This window comes from Hetaerina americana, unplaced genomic scaffold (genome assembly GCF_022747635.1).
Source record: "Hetaerina americana unplaced genomic scaffold, ioHetAmer1.1.p SCAF_294, whole genome shotgun sequence".
Taxonomy (NCBI): Eukaryota; Metazoa; Arthropoda; class Insecta; order Odonata; family Calopterygidae; genus Hetaerina; species Hetaerina americana.
Window position 1 is genome coordinate 146,434 of NW_027286868.1, and position 23,092 is coordinate 169,525.

At 37.0% G+C, this 23,092-nt stretch overlaps 1 protein-coding gene across 2 annotated transcripts in view; it reads right to left on the reverse strand.

Annotated features, from left to right (window-relative positions):
* LOC139689950 (maestro heat-like repeat-containing protein family member 1) overlaps positions 1-23,092 on the reverse strand; it is a 122,877-nt gene that overhangs the window by 46,287 nt on the left and 53,498 nt on the right. For both annotated transcript variants that reach the window (XM_071587098.1, XM_071587097.1), the window contains exons 14-17: positions 10,103-10,274; positions 8,756-8,997; positions 5,577-5,787; positions 3,753-4,052 (exon numbers count right to left, since the gene is read on the reverse strand). In XM_071587098.1, the coding sequence (XP_071443199.1) occupies positions 3,753-4,052; positions 5,577-5,787; positions 8,756-8,997; positions 10,103-10,274 (925 nt within the window). The remainder of the gene's footprint in view (positions 1-3,752; positions 4,053-5,576; positions 5,788-8,755; positions 8,998-10,102; positions 10,275-23,092) is intronic.

Genomic DNA, 23,092 nt, shown 5'->3' on the forward strand with positions numbered 1-23,092 from the left:
GGCTCTCGGCCTGGCATCAAAAGACTGCATTTTTCAGTTAAACAATGATCTTATTTTTCTCCATAATCTCCCTTGACTTCATAACACTCTTGGTCCAGCATTTCCCCAACATCAGCATCCTTCCCAGAAGTGAGAGTGCTGTGAAAATATCCATCTACAGCCCTCTCAACTTCTTCATTACACATGAAGTGCCTCCCAGGAACAAATTTCCTCAAGTTTGGTAACCATTGGAAGTCTGAGGGTGGTAAATCAGGAGCATAGGGGGATATGCTGAGAAAATCGTACCAAAAATTCCCTAGTTTTCTAATTGCCAATGCACCTTTGTGAGCGGGTGACAGCAGGTTGTCCCGGTGAAAATTGATTTTTTTCTTCCTCAAGCCAAGCCTCTTCATGCAAATTTCGCCATCCAGCTGGTCAAGAAGGCTGGAGTAATATTCACCCGTAATTGCTCTGTCTTTTTCAAGGTAATTGCCGTCCCTCACGTGGTCATTTTTGAGAGATGGGCAATCACATTTAAATTCAAGCTTCACCCACTTTTTAACGGTTGACATTGAAGGAGCAGAGTCCCCGTATGCTTTTGTCAACTTCAGATGGATTTCCTTTAAGGTTAATCCATTCAAAATGAAGAATTTTATGACCGCACAAAATTCACACTTTGCCAAACACACACAATAATACATAGTCTGTATAATAACTGTGCAAACTGGAGCAGTCTGGGGGCCATGACGCGGACTATAGCCCCACCCAATAGCGGCGCTAGCTGCCTTTTAACCCAATGAGGAGCCATGTCTGTGCTTGGTGGATCGTTGAGCTGTGCATATGGTGTGCTAGTTTTGAGAGTTTCTGTTGTCCTTGTTTTTACTGTTCGTCGAAAATGGAAATTGACAAAATCCCAGATCAACGAATCAAGATCAAGTTTTTGGTGAAGTGGTGCAAAAAGACGTTGTCATGGTGCAAAAGCCCATTTTGTGTTCTTCCATAAATCCTGGAAAATGGAGCGTAACTTACAGGTAATATTCCTTATTTACCGTTCTACCCTGTGGCAAGAACTCATGATGCACCACCACGCCCCTGCAATCAAAGAAAACTGTAAGCAAAGCTTTCACATTCAACGGGCACTTTTTTGGATCTTGGCTCGTGCTGCAGCTTCCATTGAGATGAATTAGCTTTAGTTTCTATGTCATAAATATAAACCAATGATTTGTCACCAGTTATGACCCTCTGGAGCAAATTTGGGTGGTCGCGGACAGAGTCCAACACCTCATTAGCAATGCTTTCAAAGCGTTGCTGTTTTTGGTCAAAATTGAGTAATTTTGGTACGAATTTTGTGACGACCTGTGTCATGCCCAAATCATTCGTAAAATTCGAATGACACGAGCCAATCGATATGTTTAGGTCCTCGGCAACTTCTCTTATGGTGTTTTGGTGACTGGCCAACACTATTTTCTTCACTTCATCAATGTTTTCTTCTGTCGTTGACCTGCTCGGGCATCCGGCACACTCTTTGTCTTTCACATCTTCTCGGCCCTCTGAGAACATTTTCTACCACCGATAAATGTTGCTGCGGTCCAAGGTAGCTTCACCGTATGCCACAGTCAACATTTGGAATGCGTCCGCCCACTTAATTTCGTTTTTCACGCATAATTTGATACAGATTCTTTGATCCATTTTTTGAAACAGGCAATAATCGAAGACAAGCTGAAACACGTCCAAGCAAAACAGCTGTCAAGAATTAACTAAACATTCAAAATGGCCAAACTATTCGGCATAAGTGAGAGACATAAGTACTGACATAATGCCACAAAAAATCAAAAAAAAATTTTACATAACCCGCAAAAATTCAAAATTCGAGATACTTTTTGAAGAGACCTCATATATGTAATGTTGTAGTACATAATGATGACACTAGGTTCATTAAGTGACTGAACAATACATTAAAAAACATTTCATAATGAATTATTATGTTTTGGCATTTTTGTTTAAATAGGCTTGTTCATATTATCAGTACATTTAAAAGGTGCATTTAATGTATTTAATATTTGCCAAGCCAATGCACACCAGTGGCCTCTAAGCAAGCATAGTCAAGTCTGTCAATGAGATCAAGAGATTTGTGTTCCCAAGGACAATCACTTCTCTCATGGAAGTTTCATTGTGAAATAAATGAATATAAGTTTTTCCCATGGCACACAATATATAGTAAAATATCGATAGAATATAAAAAAACTGCAAGCTAGAATTCATGATAAATTAATGGAATATTACTATATGATACTATGATAAATTAATGGAATATTACTATATGATACTATGATAAATTAATGGAATGATACTATTTGTGTTACAAAACATAAAAACAGCTCATCCAGGATGGGCACTAATTTTTTAATTACAGCTGAACTACTTGTTTACTTTCTTAAAAACAATACCATTCTTCCTCCACTGACTTAAACAGCTTTGTGCAAAATTGTCACACCAAATTCATATAATTTCAAATAATAATTTCATAAGAATACATAAGACATCGGTTGGGGCTGCTTATTCTCTTGTGTAAAATCAAAATTCTACCATAAAAATTTCAAAAGCAGTGAAACATAATGAGTGTTACAGGGCACTGAAATTAGGTAATGCTGTGTGGCAGTGATATTTCAATATCAACCCACCCACAGTAGCTATATAAAAACAACCAACTGAAGCCTCCTAATCAACGCTCAGCATGTTCAGTTGTTTAAGAGGAAAGTCAATCCTGTGCCAGGGACAACCATAGAGACTCAACACAGTTTCTGATTTAGTGATTTACTACAAGGAGGGGTAGAGGACTTAGGAGCCCTGGTAGAAAAACACTGTGGGATCAAAAAGAAGAAGAGGGAGGGAAATTCCAAAAAGAGAGAGCCTGTGACAGGGATTTACACATAAAACTCTCAAGAATTACACAAGATGCCTCCAAGATGTTTATCAGGAAATGTTCCAAATGCTCTCATCTTTTAGGAATTCCAACACAAACATTCTACCACACACAAACACTCAATCACCAGCAAAATCAACAGGCAAAATGCCTTCAATCAAGTAAACAACAATGCTAAGGTCCAGTTTTATAAATTGTTAGTTGATGTGAACGTTCCCTTTACCTGGACATTATCGATTAATCTGTATATATATATATACAAATAAGATTGCTCATTAAAGAATGTGAACATTTTAACCATATTAGCATGGTATATCAGTTATTCAGCGGTTTATCGGCTGAATTTGAGCTTTAACTAATGGTCATAAAACTGAGTTTGACCTTACCCAAAGTTTAAAAGTTAACCTTCATCAAAACAAGAAATAATGAAACTTGGTCTGTATAGCCCTAAACAATATTATGAGAAAAAGTCCAAATCTATTCCAACGTCCTCAATCACTACAAAGGAGAAATACAGTTTGCAACAGTTTTTGTCATTTGCTTATCATAAGCTTAATTATTTTAATAGGTGTCATATTTCATTCAAAATACTGATGAAGTAAAACTTTGTTTTATGATATCACCCAAGGGCTTTTGAATGAATGAACAGCAGTCACTCTCCAAGTCTTACATTGCCTACCTCTAGTCGTAATAACGACGACTCTTGAGGTTACGTGTCTGTCACGCTTGATTGTTTTCCAAGGACATTTATTCATAAACATAGACCCCCTCCTTATATTTAAGTTTCAGAATTTAAATGTAATTGCAAAAAAATATCAAACAGGCTTAAAGAGAAATCTCTCCAAATCACCTGGAAACTTAGTTTGAAGTGCTTAAGGTATGAACTGAGAGCTGCTTGTAGAGTCAGCATTGCTGCCATCCTCTGAACTCCATGTTGGGAGGGTGGCAGTGATTCAGCTTTGTTTGCGAATTTGGGACCAGCCATCCAGGCCTCCAGTAATGTGAATATCTCCCCCAATGTCCCAGCACACGTCTTCTCTGAAAGCATACTCTGCACACAAATCTTAAGCTGCTCCAGGGCTTCCGTCACACCACAATAGAACATCTCATCTTCACTCTGACTTTCTTTTGATGCCCACATTATCATGGCCTGGCACAGAATGAACAATTCTAATTAGTAATCACATAGATAATGTAGAAGACCCCTTGAGTTCATTTCACTAAATGTTTCTATTCATGATTCCCGAAAAACTATGCACCAACTGTAATGAATGCCACTCCCCATTAATGTCAGTCAGAGTAACTGACTGTAAAATTCACTTAACCCATTATTTTGTGCTTTCAAGTAGCATGGGCAATAATAGAAATTAAAATTCTCATATAATTAAAAAATATGCACGTTTAACCCTAATATTCTCTTTTAAAGTTTCAAAACTAAAAGATGAAACCACAAATTTGTAGGTACACATGCAGAGCACAAATAATTGTTCAAAATATTTTCTATAATAAAATATAACATCTGGTTTCCCACTTTTCTATAGCAATGTTCTGATTCAAAGGCAATATAGACAATGAGTAGCTCATGATATTTTTGAGTTGCAAAACAAAATCTTTCAAGTTATTATGCGGGCAAAAAATATTTAGATTGAGAAATTCTCTGTCTTTCCTATTTTCATAAAGAGAAATGATTAAGTTTTATTAGTGGATTCTGCCAAATTTCATATCTAGAGAACTAAGAGATACAGTTAACAACTTAACAAGTTATGCATCACAATGCAGATTAAACCTTATTACATTAGAAGATACCCAATGAATTTTATGTAACAATTCTCCACACTGTAAGAAACCAAATAATATTATTGCAATATGATATTGAGAGGTTTATCACTCCTCCACTTTATAAAACCATAGAATAATATTTTCAATCCTATAGATATGAAGAATGGACAGCGGACAGAACAATAGAAGACCCAATATCTGCAAAACTAAATGAATAGTGTGGCATATAAGGGGATATCATTAAGTATGCATGAAGGGCAACATGCTATTTTTGTTCAAAAAATGTTTCATGGTATCTTTTGACCCTTGGCAATGGATATTACAATTTTATAGAGAAAGGATGGACATTCATTTTAAGGACTTGAGATATTCTATTCCTCCCTTTTCCCAGCTATTTCTCCCTAATATTTTGACTCTGATTACATGTATTTCCCAGATTAAAAGTATTTCCCTGAAGATCATCTCTCAGGGCTTTGCCTACCACAGCTGGGATCAATGAAGAGAATCCAAATATAGTTTCAGTTTTTGCGAAGGGGCCTGCACATGCAATGACTTAAGGTAAACCTGGAGTTATCTCGCAATTAATAAGAACATTTTTACAATCACTTAGTCCGACTTGTGACCAAATATTTCCCACATTTTCCCCCCAGAGCTTTTAAAGAAATTGAGCGATTCTAAACTTATTTCTGATCCCTTGATTATCCCAACTCAATAACGAACCCATTATGTGAGGGTGTGTGGGTAAACCACCCAACTTGGCATGGATGACTTTCGGTTCCAGAACTATTTTCAATTGTAATCTGGTTCCATTTATAATTTCAAGCACCAATGAACCAAGAACCATTGAACCTGACATAACTGCCACTAATTACATAGACGCATCATGCAAACTCACATTTTCTTCCTCCAGAGCCTCCGTCATTTCATCACGCTCTCCTAAGAAAGCAGATCCTCCCCTCACTCTCGAAACCACCATCCCCTTGCATTCCAGCTCATGCTTGCCCAGATCCAGTCCCTCAGTGGAGAGAGCAAGTAGGAACACAGTGTCGAAGATGGCCTTGAGAATAGTAATCCTCTCGTCTGATGACAAGGGTGGCGACAGTTTACTGAATGCTTTTAATTAAGGCAAAATATCATTCTTCAATTAATATAATAGGCACTTTTACAACTGCTATGTATTATCATTATAACTATCAACTATTGTGAAAACTTCAAGGGGACATGCAAAAAATTTTATCATTTTTGGTATTTCTGGCTCATTATTTCTTTCAAAGTAAAATTAATCATGGATCTCCAAAGGAGGTACCTGAAATAACAAAAATGAGAGCATACACGGAGACTTTCTTCTCTCAAGCATGGGCAAAGTTTACAAGATGCCTATACCCACAACATCTTCAAGTAACATGCTCCATTTCCCAAACATTACAAATCTTCTGGGAAAAACTTATCATCATACACTACACTATTCTGGGTTCTATATTATTTGCATGTATGAACGCAATTATTTCCATTTTTCAGCACTGGAATTCAGCATGACAGAGATTTGCACAAATGGAAACCTAAGATGAGTTAGCAAATCTTATTGGATGCAATGTGATTCAATAGAATTTTAAATGATTCACTAACAAGGCTGATAGTAAAAAAGCTTTAACTACAAACCCCTAATACTAAAGACAATGATTTTAAAGGCAAGATGGTAACATATATTGATCAGCATGGTAGAAAAACCAGCCTCATCTAATTTAGCATCAGTTTAATGTATGTAAAAAAAAACTGTGGAAATGTAACATCATTTAAATTGTGTACTCAATGTGCAGAGTTTAAGTAATCAACATGATACTTTCACACCAAGTCACCATCAGGATTCCTATTGAAAGATTGATTGACCTTAGTCCTCTGTACTCTGCCGCCCATTCTATTCATTCTGACTCCCTTGGACAGGCCTCCTGATAGCTTCTCTTCCGTCTAACATTTCCCCACACTTGGCTCACAGCCTGTTTTTGACCTCTGGCCTTCTTTGGAGTACCTTCCCTTCCATATGTTCTATTAACAAATCCATCACGAAACATGCTGCACCTAATCCATTTGGTTCGCCTTTCTTTATCATGCTCCACTTCATCTTTTCTTCCTCTATTCTCCTCTCTATCACTGTCATCATTTCAGCATTCAGCACTAATATTTGAAAATTCTTCCACTCAGCTTTCTTGATATTCCATGTTCCTGATCCGTTGAGGGCCAAACTCAACAGAAATGCATTTGTTCATTGATTTCTTGCTTGATAGTTATCTTTTTTAGCATAATAGTTAACTCTCAGATGTAAATTCATTCGTAACTCAGGCTTATCTCCACTTGATACTGCCAACCCCAGTGGCGGCAGAGTAATGTCCTCGCTTACCAACCCAGAGGTCGTGGGCTTGATTTCCACCTGAGTGGGTTTTCCTCCATCTAGGGCTTGGTTGCATGTAATTTTCTTCAATGTAATGTCTGTAACGTAAGGGTTAGGTGAAAGAAGGGACTATAAGTCTCAACCTTGCCCAATTAAGTTGATAAATAAATAAAGATACCAATAACCATAGAAGTGGGCTCTCTCTTCATGACGTGTCCCATCATTTTACCAAGGATAAACGATAACTACTTTTACAAGTACTAATGGAATGGAAAGTGCTAGCGTACTGGAACTGGTGATGTCAGAAGATATCACTGCATGGTTTTCTGTATGAATTAAAATATCAGAACACTACAAAATACTATGGAGAACAAAATATAATGCATGCATATGCATCCATTGCCTATTAATGTCAAAGTTCATCACTCAAGAGACTGGGAAATAATCAACTGTAAAATGAAAATGCACCCATATTTTACATTATCAACAGTGGAAAATGGAAAACAGATGATAAGAACCTTGCATTTTGGAGAAGTAAATGCATAGGACTTGGTTTTCTTCTGCTCTCCAAATGTCTGTGGTGGTTTGTGTGTCCCTTGGCTTGTTATCTCAGATTTCCAGGTGGCCAAATCACCAGAGATGACACAATACCCAAAGGTGGGACCCACAACCTTTGGGCTAGCAGTTGAGCATGGTACCCACTTGAATAACATGGCCTGCTCAATCATTTAAACTCTCACATTAGCATCGAGCCAATCTTTTACGGTGTATTGCCACAAATTACTTTCTTTTTCTATTTTCACCCTGGTATGCTACTGAAAGTAATAAAGTTTCCCATGATCATATTGAAATTTCACTTGCTGTAACAAAGATGGACATTGGAAAACACTTGACATGAAAATAAATAAGACATCACAATGGCTTGCATGGCAGGATGAGAATGGTGGTGCATCTGGCAAATGAAATGGCTTCCCAACCCAAGTGCTTGAATTAAAATCCTCGAGGTTGCAGGATTTTTCAGTAGCATCCTGATCCTTACTTCGAGGGCACTTTGAGTGAATACACCATCCATCTGATAGAAGGATACAGCCCTTGATGCCTTTCTTTAAGAGTAGGCCAATGCCAATGACAGGTCCCTTCCACCTACTCCCTCCTACTGACTCCACCCTTCCCCTAATCCCTGAATATTTTGCTCCAACCAAATAATCCACCTGTCCCCTACAAAACGACCTCAGCTGTCAGTCGCCTCCCTTACTGCCACAAAGTTCAGACATTCCTCTTCCAACTCCTGGATTTTTCAACATACATTTATCCATTTTAAATGAAATGGCTAACACAAAACAACAGGACAAAAGAAAATGTTTCATTTTTCATACATTAAATCCCTGCAAAATTTTTCAAATTAAATGAAACATAATTATTGGCTTTAATTCTTAATCCACTATTCCCATGATATTCTCACAAAATCCTTACCAAAATCATTCATGCATGTTCAAGGATACAACATTAACATTACATTTTATATTACAAATGCATACTTATCAAGGTACAAGACAAATTCGTTAAGCATGAAACTCATTTGACAAATGATATTTTAGTTGGTCCCAATACTTTTCAAGCGCATCAGTTTACACTTTAATATAATTAAATGAGATGACCACTGTATTCATAGCCAGATAAAAGGATACGACATCATATTAAGGGTCTGAATAGCAGAAGCAAGCAAGGGGAGCTCTCCCCCTATCTGGTCGAGCACCGTCTGGCGCATTGTTAGCACCAACTCTGCGCCTACAGGCATGTTCCCTTGTCTCCCCAAGCTATTCTGATCCGGGCAATCATTGGCATACACTGAGAAGGCAGGCTGCATGGATAAAACTGCACCGCATATCTGTCTCAAGGTGGCCAATGCAGCAAGCCTCACATCCAAGCCCTGTGGGACAAACATGGAACTTATGGCACAAGTGCACATGAGAAGAAACATGCCACATCTTATAGCGATGAAAATTTGGATACAAATGGTTCCAGAGACAACAGCAGAACCTCATTATTTGAATACCAATTAATATGTGATATTATTTATTAACTCAATAGTTCAGAGCTACAAGCATTCCCCAACCAAAATCAAAGGCGATAGCATGCATTTTGGCCTGGATAATTGAAATATATCTAAAATAAAATTGTAAGCCATGATCTGGTCCCGTGAGTTATGAATAAATACATTTCTTATTTCATTATCTTTTTCAAGACCTTATGCATCATCAAACATTTTTTGTCTTTTTCATTGTTTTGTGTATGAATGAAAAAGAAATAAATACTTTTGGCTTAGTCAACATCAACATTAAATAATATCAGAAGCCAAATCTTACAATTGAATCTCTAGACCTGCTATGAATTTTTGTCATGGCCTTGGTACATTTATGCACTCATTCAACTAAATACTAAGCTTCTAAAAGGATAGTACAAGATAGGACATAATAGTCAGGCTTCCTTCCTAAAAATGACATCAGATATTAATTCCTAACTTGCCAGTGAAGCATTTTAATTCATTGATAAATTGGGACTGAGATTTTACAAGGAAAATATGGGTTATAGCAAACTTTTTCATCAGTTCATTTATTTTGAACCAACACAGGTTGAATTAATTTGGATCCTTGAATTTAGAAAAAAAATAAGGTTTTATACAGTCTTTTATGCATTTAATACATATATGTTGATCACCAAATTATATCAATGCAATACTAAAACTATTTTTAATGAATGAATTCACAACATTGACAAATTAAATAAATGCAAAACTGAAAATTGCTAAGAAACAATGAATTAACTTTTTCATTTTTGACTAACTCATTTACAAGACAAAAATAATTCAAAGCACTACAAAAAACAAGTTTATAAATATATATATATATATATATATATATATATATATATATATATATATATATAAATATATATATTTATATTTATATATATATATATGGCATCATTAAAATAAAACAATTGTGACAGAATAAATGAAGGCTGTATTCACGAACCCTAGCTTGATCCAAATGTTGCAATATCCAACTGATGGCTCCCATCTCAGAGGAATCCTTTGAATCCAAAAAAGATGCCATTGCAGTTTGGTCACCACAAATGGCAACTGCTGCACGGCCATAGCACAACAGCAATGTGACGGTAGCTCTCTGAACACCAGCCTCCTTACGCCTGAAAACAGGAAATTTTACACTATGTATTCACATTATCTTTCACAACTACCATGTATAAATTAATAATCATAATTAACAAAGGTTCGCCAATGTTGATTTTGAAGTGAATCAGTCTGAAAATTAAAAGATTGGAATCATGCCCAACAAGATTCAACTGAAATTATGGTAAAAAATGCAAATTTTTTCACGTGAAAATATGAGTGTAAAAACTAATTGCATTAAAGAGTCTGTGCATCATAACTAGCACAGAGCAATATGACATATGATTACAAAATATTTCAAAAATATTAAAAATAATTGAACTTATTAACTTATAGTCATAAATGCTATGCTAGATATACTCAGAATTTAGGTATTTGGCATACAATTTGTCATTAAATCAATTAATTTATTCATTTACTTCCTATAAATTTACAGCAATGGAAGGCAAAGTGTGCCAATTCATCATTTTAAAATATATATGCATTGCTATTCTATTATCATGATAATTTTACAATTATAGCTTTCCACCCACAAATGTTGAAAAAAATCTTTTTGGTTTCAATAAAAATAAAATGCAATGCATTTCAAAAATTTACGTAAAATATTTATGAAAAAAAATAAACATACAAAGTAAATACGTCATTAAATTGATCCAGTTTCACTCAAAGCTAACAGCAGTCATTGAATAAAAACATACGACTTTGTATGCTTTTCTGTACAGATAAATAAAACTGCATCTGCAATGAAATTTCAATGTATTAGCTGGTCCCATGAATAGCAAACACATTGTTTATTGCAACATTTTCTCACAGACACCATTAAGAATTTGCATACTGCAAACTTAAGTATATTCATTAAGTCAGCATCACATTCCTGCTATTGATCTCAGAAACAAATCTCCACTGCTTCCTTAAGATTTTTTTTGATGGGTCAATATTAATAAGAAACATTGCAATTTGGGTTTTAGCAGTGCTCCGAAAGGTAAAAGTCATATTTCACTATAAATTCATTCCATAAAATTCTACCACTTACTTGTCTGTTGTAGGTGTTTTATCTTTGATGTTTCCCAGGGGCTGTTTTAGTTTGCTGTTGTTGGTGTAAGAGATTTTCGTGTCAACAGCCTTGAAAATTTTTTTGATACCTCTGGTGGAGGATAGAAGGGTAATTTAATGTATTTCCTTGTTGTATCTTTTTTGTCTGGGGTGGAAGTAGAGATTAATTTTTTTTAATTTGTGTTTCTTTCCAAAGAAACTGTGGGAGATGCCGCAACAGTAACTTTTAACGGAGTCATCCGCTAATGTGCATTTCAATGCAACAATTTCAGAGTGTAAAAATCATTCGCCTTGCCTTGGATTCGAACCAGGATCCCTCAATATCCGGTCGAGAGCTTTAGCCACTTAAGCTATCAAGGCGTCTAAAAGCCCCAAAATTTCAGAGTTTAAGAGGACACCTCGATAGCTTAAGTTGCTAAAGCACTCAACCGGATATTGAGGGATCTTGGTTCGAATCCCAGTCAAGGCGAATGATTTTTACGCTCTGAAATTGCTGCATTGTGTTTCTTAAATATGTTGTTGATAAGTGATTCTTGGAAACCATTCCGTTTGGCAATATATTTAATGCATTCTAATTCTTTATTGTAAGCAATAGTTTCCAAAGTTTCTGTGTATGAGAGAATGGTAGACCACGAATTTGTGGCTGGGATGATTAAGAATATTTATGGATGTAGTTGTTTGGGTGTGTAGGTTTCCGGTATATGTTAAAAAGTAATATATCGTTCGATCTATTGAGGGACAGGTCCATGAAAGGGAGGATGTTATTCTTTTCGGTTTCAACCGTAAAATTGCTGGAGGGGAATAGACTATTGAGATTGTTCATGAAGTCATTAAGTACACACTTAGTCGTATCAAATACAGAGAAGATGTCGTCAACATATCGTAAATAAACCGCAGGGAAGTAACTGAATTTTTCTTTAAAAGTGCACTCAAAGTGAGACATGAACACATTGGCCAAGAAGGGAGAAAGTGAGTTGCCCATAGCAGTTCCAAACTCTTGTCTGTAAAATTTACCTTGGAACGTAAAATAATTTTGGTTCATCACCGAATTGGTCAGTCTGACATATTTGCCAATTGTTTTAGAATCTAAGGGAAGAGATTTAAGCCAGTTTTCCAATGCTTGGATGGCAATATCAATGGGGACACTAGGGAACAGGTTAGCAACATCAAATGAGACCATGATTTCACCCTATGAGAAGTTATTATCTTTAATTTTATTAACAAAATCTATGTTGTTCTTAACTGAGTGAGGGCAAACGAAGTTCAGGTTTGAGAATTGGGAAACCAATCATTTAGATAAAAGGTAGGTGGGTGAATCAATACTAGAAACAATGGGTCTCATGGGGCAGTTTGTCTTATGGACTTTGGGGAGACAATAAAGTCTGGGTAAAATGGGATTAGACACATGAAGTTTGAATTTTGTCTTCTTATCAATGAGAGTAGGACAATCATTTAGGACAGATTTAAACTGCGACTCAAGTTTGTTAATTGGGTTCTTTTTAACCTCAGAATAAGAGCTGTTTGACAACAAAATACTGACTTTTTCGAAATAATGGTCTTTGTCCAAAATGACACACAAGTTACCTTTGTCAGCCTTGAGGTAAAAGCAATCTTTAGATCTTAAGCTTTTGACAATTTCAAAATTATATTTAGAATAAGAAGATGGGGTACTTTTAAATGACTGAAGTTATTCTTAATCTGCCTCTCACAACCTTTCCAGATGAAGTCCTCAGTGCAAATTGAAATTAAATCCGTAATTTAATAATTTAAGCTCCTCCTTTGCAAACACCTCACTAGAAAGGTTTAAAACGTTATCAAATTCATCACTGTTTTAAGAAAAAGACATAGACTTACTTAATAGCCGTTTGAATTTGCGGTTGGTCTCTTGCGTTTTAAGGTATTTGCTACATCTACCTGTAAACCTTGAATCACTATACCCATTAGAACATTTTGTTCAGTCTTTCAAGGGTGTAATTAATACTGGAGTAGGCATTGGAAAATTTTGGTTGTTTGCTTTGTATCACTTGAATATCAACCAAATTTTACTCATTTGCTCCTTTGGGGCATTAGTGTTATTTTGCTTGGAAACAATAGTGATGTAGCTCAACAACAATTCATTGCAAAATGGAAGTGATGACAACAAAATTGATGTATATCTACATTTAAAAACATGACATGAGAGCAAGTGGAGGTGACCAATTCGAAAACCTATACTAGTGATACTGATAATGTGTTGCAATTTTAAGTGGTACGGTTGGTAATTATGGAAGGCATCAGCGGTTAGTTCCTATGTTTATTGCTACTATTGATATTGTGGTTGCTGTTTGTGAATCATAGCTGCTGCTAGTGGGAGATAAATCTTATAGAGAGGGTTGGGTTAAGGGGCGGGTACCATATATATGGCTAACAAACTATGCCTATGGTTATTCTGCATGAATGCAATGTGGTGATGATGAGACTTTAATAAGTTGTTCAGAAGAGGCATGGCCTTCATAATTTAAAATGTGCCAGTCAAACATAAATTCAATGGATTCTTGAAGATCACAAAGATCAATGGATCCTTGATTAGCCCTAGAGTATTATTTATTTTTTAAGTTGGTGGTGGGAAATGTACTTCGAATATCTCTCAGCTTTTTCTTTTTATTTTCTATCAATCTACAGAGATAATGCCATTATATTTCTTGCATGAATATTTTTCATTCTTTTAAATAAATATTATTGTAATTTAATTAAAATTCCTCTTGATTTCAAGTGAAACCCCACCTGAATTGCAGGAACATAACATGCAGCCAACGTTTTTTATCTTAAAATTTTCAGGAATATTTGCTGAGTTTCAGTGATTTTTTTGCTTGAAAGGTAAAGCTTTCCATATTTGCTTAAAAGTTGGTAGAGATTTAGTTATAAAACCACTGCAGTTGTGCACTACACATGGTACAAGATTTTTTCTTCACTTTAATCATGGTTCAGACAGAAATTAAAAAGGTAAAAAGAAAATAAGAAAAAAACATTACAAAATAAGCAGTAGATGGAAACTGCAAATGAATATGAAAAAATAAGAAACTTGCTTGGAAGTTGAAGATTGACACTAAGAACCTAAGCACAAGGGAAGGAAACAAGTGCCAAACAATAGCCAGGAAAAAAATGGGAAACAAAACAATTGCATTGCGTCAGCAGATGAAAAACTGATGCAGTTCACAATTAGTGCCCATCTCAAAATCTATTTTTCATGTTTCATTTACCTGGGCTCATGTTTTTCTATGCTGATAGTTGGTTATTGATTCTTTCCTTTTGAAAGAAGCTGGATTGTAGTTCTAATTACACATGTAATATAATAGAACTCTTGCTAGTATAAGAATACAAACTTGAGGTGGTGGAAGGGCTTTTACGTTCCAATGATCCCTAAAGCAAGAGATGGGAAGAGGAAATAAGATATTTTTAGACTATACGCGGTGGGATGGAAGGATAGCGGGTATTACTAGAGTGACACTTATAGACGAATTTACAGCGGCGGGGATGAGAGCCAACGAGGGTTTGCCATAATTTTAATAAAAGGGTAGGAAGAAGCATAGTTAAAATAGAGCAAGCAACGGATAAAACATTACTAATAGAGATAAAAGCAGAACCGACGAACTTGGTCAATGTTCAGGTGTACATGCCACCAAACAATCATAAGGAGGAAGAAGTTGATAGGATATACAATCAGTTATAGGACATAATGGCGTGTGTTCCTGCAGGGAAACATTTGATATAGATGGAGGATTGGAATGTGACAGTAGGCGAAGGGAGAGATGGTGATCAGGTGGGGGACTACGACTTAGACATGAGGAATGACCGCAGGGAGAAAGTAGTTGAGTTCTGCAGAAGACAGGGGTTAGCCATCACCAACACTTGGTTTAGACACCACAAAAGGCGTAGGCATACATGGAAAATGCCAGGTGACTCAGAGAGGTATCAGCTGGATTATATCCTGGTTACACACCGTTTTAGGAACAGTGTGATAAATTCACACAGCTTTCCAGGAGCAGGTGAGGATTCTGACCACAATTTAATAGTTATAATTTGTAGCGTCCGTTTCCAAAATATAAGGCAGGGATGGTGGGTTGGGAAATGGAATGTAGAAGCATTAAGTGGATTGACAAGGAAGGAGTACCAGCAGGCTCTACAGAAAATTATGGATGACGGTAAAGAGGTGAGGAATACTGAAGAAAAATGGGAATGTATCAAGAAAGAGTTATCGAAAGCCGCAAAAGACACTATGGGAACTGTTAACGCTAAAAGGACTACGACACCATGGATCATGGATGAGATGATTACAAAGATAGACGAGAGAAGGAAATGGAAAAATGCAAACAGAATTAGACAGACGGAAGAGTTAAAGAAAAAAAAATTTACTAAGAGTTATATAATAAATTGAGAAGGGCAACAAATAACGCATAAGAAGCATGGTGGAAGATGCAGTGCGAGGATGTGGAAGGTTTGCAGAGGAAGGGTGAAATCCGTGTCTATACCAGGGTGTTAAAATTGGGAATTAAAAAGGGATCTGTGTTGACTGTTAGAGATAAGTCGGGTAAGGTAATAGTTGACGCGGGAAAGATCCAAGAGAGATGGAAGGAATATATAGAAAAACTGTATAGTAAAGAACTTAGACCAACAAGGTTCGACATAGAAAAGGAACATGACGTAGAAGAAGATACCTAAGGTATACTCAACGATGAGATAGAAAGGGCATTAAGGGAGATGAAACTAAATAAGGCCTTGGGGGTGGATAACATTCCTGCGGAACTATTGAAATGTATAGACAAATGTGGGAGGAAGAGGCTATATGGGTTGATTTGTAGTATTTATGAGGATGGAATCTGGCCGGAAGACTTTGTGAGAACCGTGCTAGTTCCTATTCCGAAAAAGGTAAAGGCTACATCATGTGAGGACTATAGGACTATAAGTTTGATATCCCACACAGCTAAAGTTGTTCTCAGGACCATAAACAAAAGGATAGAGAGTAGGGCAAATGTTTACGTAGGGGATGATCAGTTTGGGTTTAGGAAGGGGAGAGGTACGCGTGATGCCATTACAGTAATGAGATTATTAATCGAGAGGAATATAGAATACAACCAGAAGGTGTTTGCCTGTTTCGTAGATTCCAAAAAAGAGTTTGATAGGGTGAATTGGGAAAAACTAATGAGCATATTGTAATTAATTGGAATACATTCGATGGACAGGAGGCTAATCTGCAACCTGTACATGTCTCAGACTGCTCAGGTGCGGGTGGGAAACGGGGGGTCCAGATTGGCAGTGTTAGGAAGAGGTGTAAGGCAGGGTTTCCCATTATCACCGTTGCTGTTCAACCTGTATGCAGAGGAAATGATCAAAGAGGCATGGGAAGAACTCAAGGTAGGAATGAAAGTCGGCGGGGAATTCGTAAAATCAGTTAGGTTTGCTGATGACCAAGCTTTAGTTTGTCAGTCAGCCAAGGGGTTGCAAGCAATGCTGAGTGAATAGGAAATTCGGTGCGACAGGTATGGGATGAGAATCAATATTAATAAAACAAAGGTTATGCATTTTTCTAGAAAGAAAAAGGCTAAGCTTAACATTAGAATAGGAGGGCAAAAACTAGAGCAGGTAGAACAGTTTACATATCTTGAAAGTGTTTTGGACCAACATGGTCAAAGTAGTAGGGACGTAAGGAGAAGAATTGCGCTAGGCAAACAGGATTTCACAGGGAGGTGGGAGTTGATGACAGATATGTTGAAAGGATGTTGAGAAAAGACTCACAAAAACTTTGACATGGAGCATAGTTATGTATGGCTTTGACACAAAGTCACAGAAGCAGGATGATAGAAGTAAATTGGAGGCTTTTGAAATGTGTTAATGGGGAAGGATGGAGAAGGTGAAATGGACCAAAAGGAGAACAGATGAGGAAGTAGTAGATATGGTGGGTGAGAGAGGGGTTTGTTGGGAGAAATCCTATGGAGGCAGGAAAAATGGATGAATGGGGCCTTGACTGGCAGTGGGATGTTGAAGACTGTAATAGAGGGGAGAATGTTAGATGAACGAGGAAAAGGCAGGAACAGGATAGGGATGTTGGATGAGATGGAGCGAGGAAGAGGGACTTGATATGGAGTATTTTGCTGCATTGTGTTTTGTTAGGAGTCACAAAATATTTATTTGGAAGTTGTGTCCATCCAAAACCTACCTTAAACGGTAGATAAGCTAACAATGTTTTTTGAAATATTTAAATACAGGGGTCCAAAGGGCATGGTTAATCCTTGAATAGTGCATTACCTGCTCGACAACAGAGAATCACAAGGCTGCATAACTACGAGGATACAAGCAGACTCGTTCGTGGCCCGATTTGAAAACCTAAGTATACGTATTCGACCCCAAAAATTGAAAAGTGGCAATTGAGGACCTCAAGAGAGACTGAAATAACTGAGCCTAAAATAACTGGAAAGATGCTGAACGACATAGTTGACGTTTGCCTCAATTTCCTTAGCCTCATCATGTTTGGGCATGTAATCTACGACATAAAGGTACTGATATAATTTCAAACCACAAACGTTTTTGAAGGTTGACAACTTACGTACGTAGCTGAAATACTAACAAAAATAAGTTTGATCGATTTGGAAAATAAATTCTTCTATGTGCAAAAATGCATGAAGAGGAACAATGGCCTGCAATGACATTTAAATTTATCAAACTTATTGTTTATAACATTACAGAAAATACATTCATTCTTTTATGTTTCAGTGTGCAATCTCACCCAGCCCTTTCATGAATTAATACAATTTATTTTATTTATTTATTTATTCAGTATAAGTCCTAAAACAGCACATTTTGGCCTTTACATCGAACTATTAACAACGATAACAATGGTCACAATTACAAACACCCAAGCCCTAGATGGAGCGAAACTCACCCAGGCGGGAATCGAACCCGCGACCCATAACACAAACACAAACTGGCTAATTCCATTTTCAATGAGTAGGTGAAAATTTTCCGAGAGCAAGAAGTGATTGCATAGACCAAATTGGTGTTTGGACTGAAAGGGTAGATAAGGAAAATCAGAAAAGTGTACATACCTTGCATATGAGTATTTACATGATGTAAATCAATTCAAGAAGAATTAAGAAAAAAGCATGGAATTGAAATCAGCAATCACACTTCTCCGTTTTTACCTATTTTACCTCCCCCCCTTTCCTTCTTTCATTTAAAACAGACCCAAACTCTGCAGTCTTGACACATATTCCTGCCCAAGAAACCTTTCAGGAATTCTAGGATTCTTTACTTCACACATTCTTTACTTATGATGAGGTTCAGTTACACAAAGAGGAACAAATAAGTGATACATTTTTCAATAAATGTCAATCATGGAGATGCTTTAGCCACACAAATGCTTGACTTCCTGTTCAATACTGTCAGCCCACTCCTTACTCTTTTCCAGCCAATAAATTTCAAGCTTTGGCTTAATATAGTACTCAACTACATACACGAGGCATCTTTCATTTATAATTTCACACACTTCTTTACAAACTTTACTTCTTCACCTTCAGTAACAATTCTTCAGAGATGTCTTTATAATTTAAAATGTTTATAATAATAGATTTTTGAACATCCTTCCTTCATCTCTTGCAACACATCATTAACTTGAACCTCAAAATAAACCTGTTTTGGCCATTAGGGATTCATTGATTTAGTTTTCTGCAGTAAGATATTTTTTTTAATATAAAAATCAATTCAACCTAAGTAATCTCTATACCAAATCTAAGAAATTGAAAAAATCAGCACAAAATTTACAGTAAGACTGAATGCTTTAAGCCCAGGCTCCTCTAAACAACCATAACCTATGGCCCTTGAAAAAGTTTTACATCAGGTCGTAAACACAGGCTCTTGAATTTCTCATGCATTTAATCAAATTGACCAGCCTCAATGCTTTCAAGATAAGATAGACTGAGTAGTTTCCAAGGGTGAGAGGCATTCACTGCTTATCATCACCCTACAGATGGGTCATAAAAATTTACTTCACTTAGTTTATATTTTAAAAGAGATTTTTTTCATTTGCTTTAAAAATACATATTATTTTTAAAATGCTGGTGGTCTTTAATTTTAGTCTATCAGCCTAAGCAAATTTTTATTACTGCAAATCTGCTTTCATGAAAAAAATAAATCTACAATTTAAATAGGAATTAGTACTTTGGAGTAAATTGAGGGCATTTTGAACGAAAATATCTACAGTAATTTCAAACCTTCATAAACATGCTTTATAACTTGACCACCAAAAAATTACAACCAGAAAAATAAAATTAAATCAGGGAGCGCCATTCTGAAATCTGGTCCAGAGTAGATAGTGTCCACTGCAATTCTAAGAGAATGACAACCAACAGGTCATCAGTTCAGAACAAAGTGTATTTAGCGACAATTGAACTGCAGGGTCCAATAGCAACATAATTAGAATTACTATTAATACCCTTCATTAACCAGGCTAGTTTTGGGACCATATCTTTGCCTCTATTGGCCACAGAAGAATTGTTTAGCGAACAAGTAAAGTAAACTTTAAAGTAACATACACAAGATCCAGAATACTTAATAAGATCACTTCTTTTCACAGGTACATTCTGAAATGGTTACATACAGCCCAAAGAGAGGAAATCACATTCAAACTGGAGGTTCTTATATCCTATTTTTCCTCTATGTAAACGATAGTTTAACAGGCAGCCATTTGCTGATTACTCTGCTATGACTGACCGCCAACTGTTGGTCAACTGTCAACATGCAAATTCAAAGTCTGTGCAAAAAAGATGAGACTGGTCTTTCTACGAACGAACAATCAGTTAGGTCTTGCCATCTTGCAGTGTCTGTGAGAAATAGAACACCACTTTGCTTGTGGCCCAATCTTGACTTGTCTCAACACAACAGTGATTCTGGTCTGTGCTTGCACATGCTTGCTGTACAGGGTGCAGTGGTTATCTACCGACTACTTTCAATTTGAATTTCCCACCATATCATAGTTCCACTGGTGGTTGCCATTGGCTTTCTAGAAAGATATAGCCATCTAGTAAATAGTCATAACCTCAAAATGGCCGAGATGTTACATACAAGTGCGGAGTACAATCGAAGAGCCACTACTATCGAAAGTGTTGTCCTGATGGGCATTTGCCCAGTGAAATAGTTTGATTCTTCAGCTACCCCAGATCAACTGCTTACAATATTCCGGCTAAGCATATAGCTTCAGAGAAGTCTGGGGAGGGTTTCGCTAACCTGGTGAGGAAACCTCATTCGAGGAAATGCTCCGGCATTGATTTCAGAGGATTTTGCAGTTTTTTTGCGGATTTAGAAGATTGTTGTGAAACTGTGGATGGTAACTGTGGCCTCTGGGAGACCGCATGTCTATCAACGGGATGGTGCACCAGCTCATACGAGTCATTTAGTCCAAAACTGGCTCTCAGATAACATTAATGAAATGTTCCGGTCAAAGGATCTCTGGCCCCTCGAATAGCCTGGACTTGAACCCCCTTGACTATTCTACATCTACATCAATACCCTGCGAGCCACCAAAAAGGTGTGTGGCAGGGGGTGCAGCACCAGGAGGATAGGGTAAGGGATGAGGGGATTAGGGTTTTTCAAATGGAAGGGGAAAGGTGGGGGGAACCTGTAAAAAAATATATAAATATACCAGTATAACCATGCGCAGTTGCTACCTTGTAGGTTAATACTTATATGTCGAGCTGACTAGTGGGGGATTTTGATATCAAGCATTCTGGTCTCTTATTGTTCTTGGAAAAAATGACCATTTAAACCCGTCAGTCTTGCAGTCTATGTCTCTAATTTTATATTCGTGATCTCTCCGCCTGTAATATGTTGGGATTTGTATTATGTTCTTGATGTCATTGGAAAATGACCCATCTTTAAATGTTTTTAATAAGTTTAATCTATATTGTAAACGGCACTGTGTAAGGGAATCCCAGCCTAAATTTTCTAGCAAAGTAGTTACGCTACTGTGTTGGTCATTACAATGCTTGACAAATCCAGCCCCTCCTCCGCTGAACTTGATCTAATTCTGAAATCAGATTTATCTCTTAAGGATCCCATATACTGGCAGCATACTCTAGGTGGGGCCTGACTAGGGCAAGAAAACATTGTTCCTTCACTTTTTTGTCCCATTTACCCAGCACTCTTTTTACAAATCCCAATTTTTTATTAGCACGACTGCATATTTCTCATATGTGCTTTCCCCAGGACAGATCATGAGTAATTGTTACACCCAAGTCTTTAAAGGAATCTACCCTCGCGATTTCTGTTTGTTTCACTTTTTAACTAAATGGGAGGGAATTACTCCTTCCCCAAAAATGTATTACTACGCATTATTTCAAATTTAATTCCAATTGCTATGCATCGCACCAGGTCTTAATTGCATTTAGGTCGTTAGCTAATGTGAATCTTTCTTCACGACTTTGAATGTCCCCATTAATCACCGCATCGTCGGCAAAAAGGCAGAGCCTGCTATTAACCGCGGTTCTGAGGTCACTCATGTCAATAAACAAGAGGAGGCCTGTGACACTTCCCTGTGGTACACCCGACGTGACCTTAACAGTATTGGATGATACACTGTCCATGACAACGGTTTGAACGAGATTTTTTAAAATTGTCTTATCCAGCATATAACACTCCTGTGTATTCCATAACTTTCCAACTTAGCGAGTAACTTGCAATGAGGGACTTTATCAAAAGCTTTTTTATAATCTAGGAATATCGCATCAACTGGAATATTACTTTCACCAGAGTGCATAATATCATGAACAAAGAGTGCGAGTTGAGTTTCGCAGGATCTACCTTTACGGAACCCATGTTGGTTATTAATCAATAAATCTTGGCTATCGAGGTAACTCATTATGGGACTAACAATGATGTGCTCAAGAATCTTACAGGAGATGAAGGTGAGCGATATTGGCCTATTATTACTGGGGTCCTCCCGGTCTCCATTTTTAAATATGGGTGTCACAGAAGCTGTCTTCCAGCCGCTTGGCACGCTTTCTTCTGCTAATGATTTCTTAAATATTATATCAAGATAAGGGGCAATTTCAGACTACAGTTCTTTATACACGCGAGCCGGTATCTCAGCAGGCCCCGGAGATTTGTTGGGGTCGATGTTTTTAAGGAGTAACTCTATTCCGCGTGTGGAGAAGTCGATTGCTTGCATTGGTTGTAGAAATGTTTTCGGAAGGTTCTCTGGTGGTATTCTAGGAGCATTTGTTTGAAACACTTTGAAAGAATGAGTTTAATATGTTGGCTGTAACTAAACTACTTGTTACTTTTTCCCCCTTTTTGTTATGAAATGAGTTTACGGTGGACTTCTTACTCTGCACTTCTCTGGCGTAGGACCAAAACATCTTTGGGTTATCGTTTAAATGTTCACCTAATTTTTTCCTTTTGAATTCCGCTAGGACCTTCTGGAAGGCCTTCTTGGTGGTGGACCTAGATGATTTGTAATCCTGTACGGTTTCGCTGATTTTATTCCATTATGTATGTTTGGAGCATAGTCAAAAGAGTTACCAATAACACTAGGCACCCTAATGTCGCATCACTACGCACCGCTATCGTAGTAGTATTTGCGAACATGGACAGCGATGCTGTTTTAAGGAGTGTGTGCGATCGATTCAGGATAACAAGATTGGAGGCACTCATTACACAGCTGAAAGGGAGGTAATTACATTGAGTAAAGTTACTACTCTGGAAGGATACCACTACTTGTACGTAAAAGTAGTTTAATTTTTATTTTATAATTTTT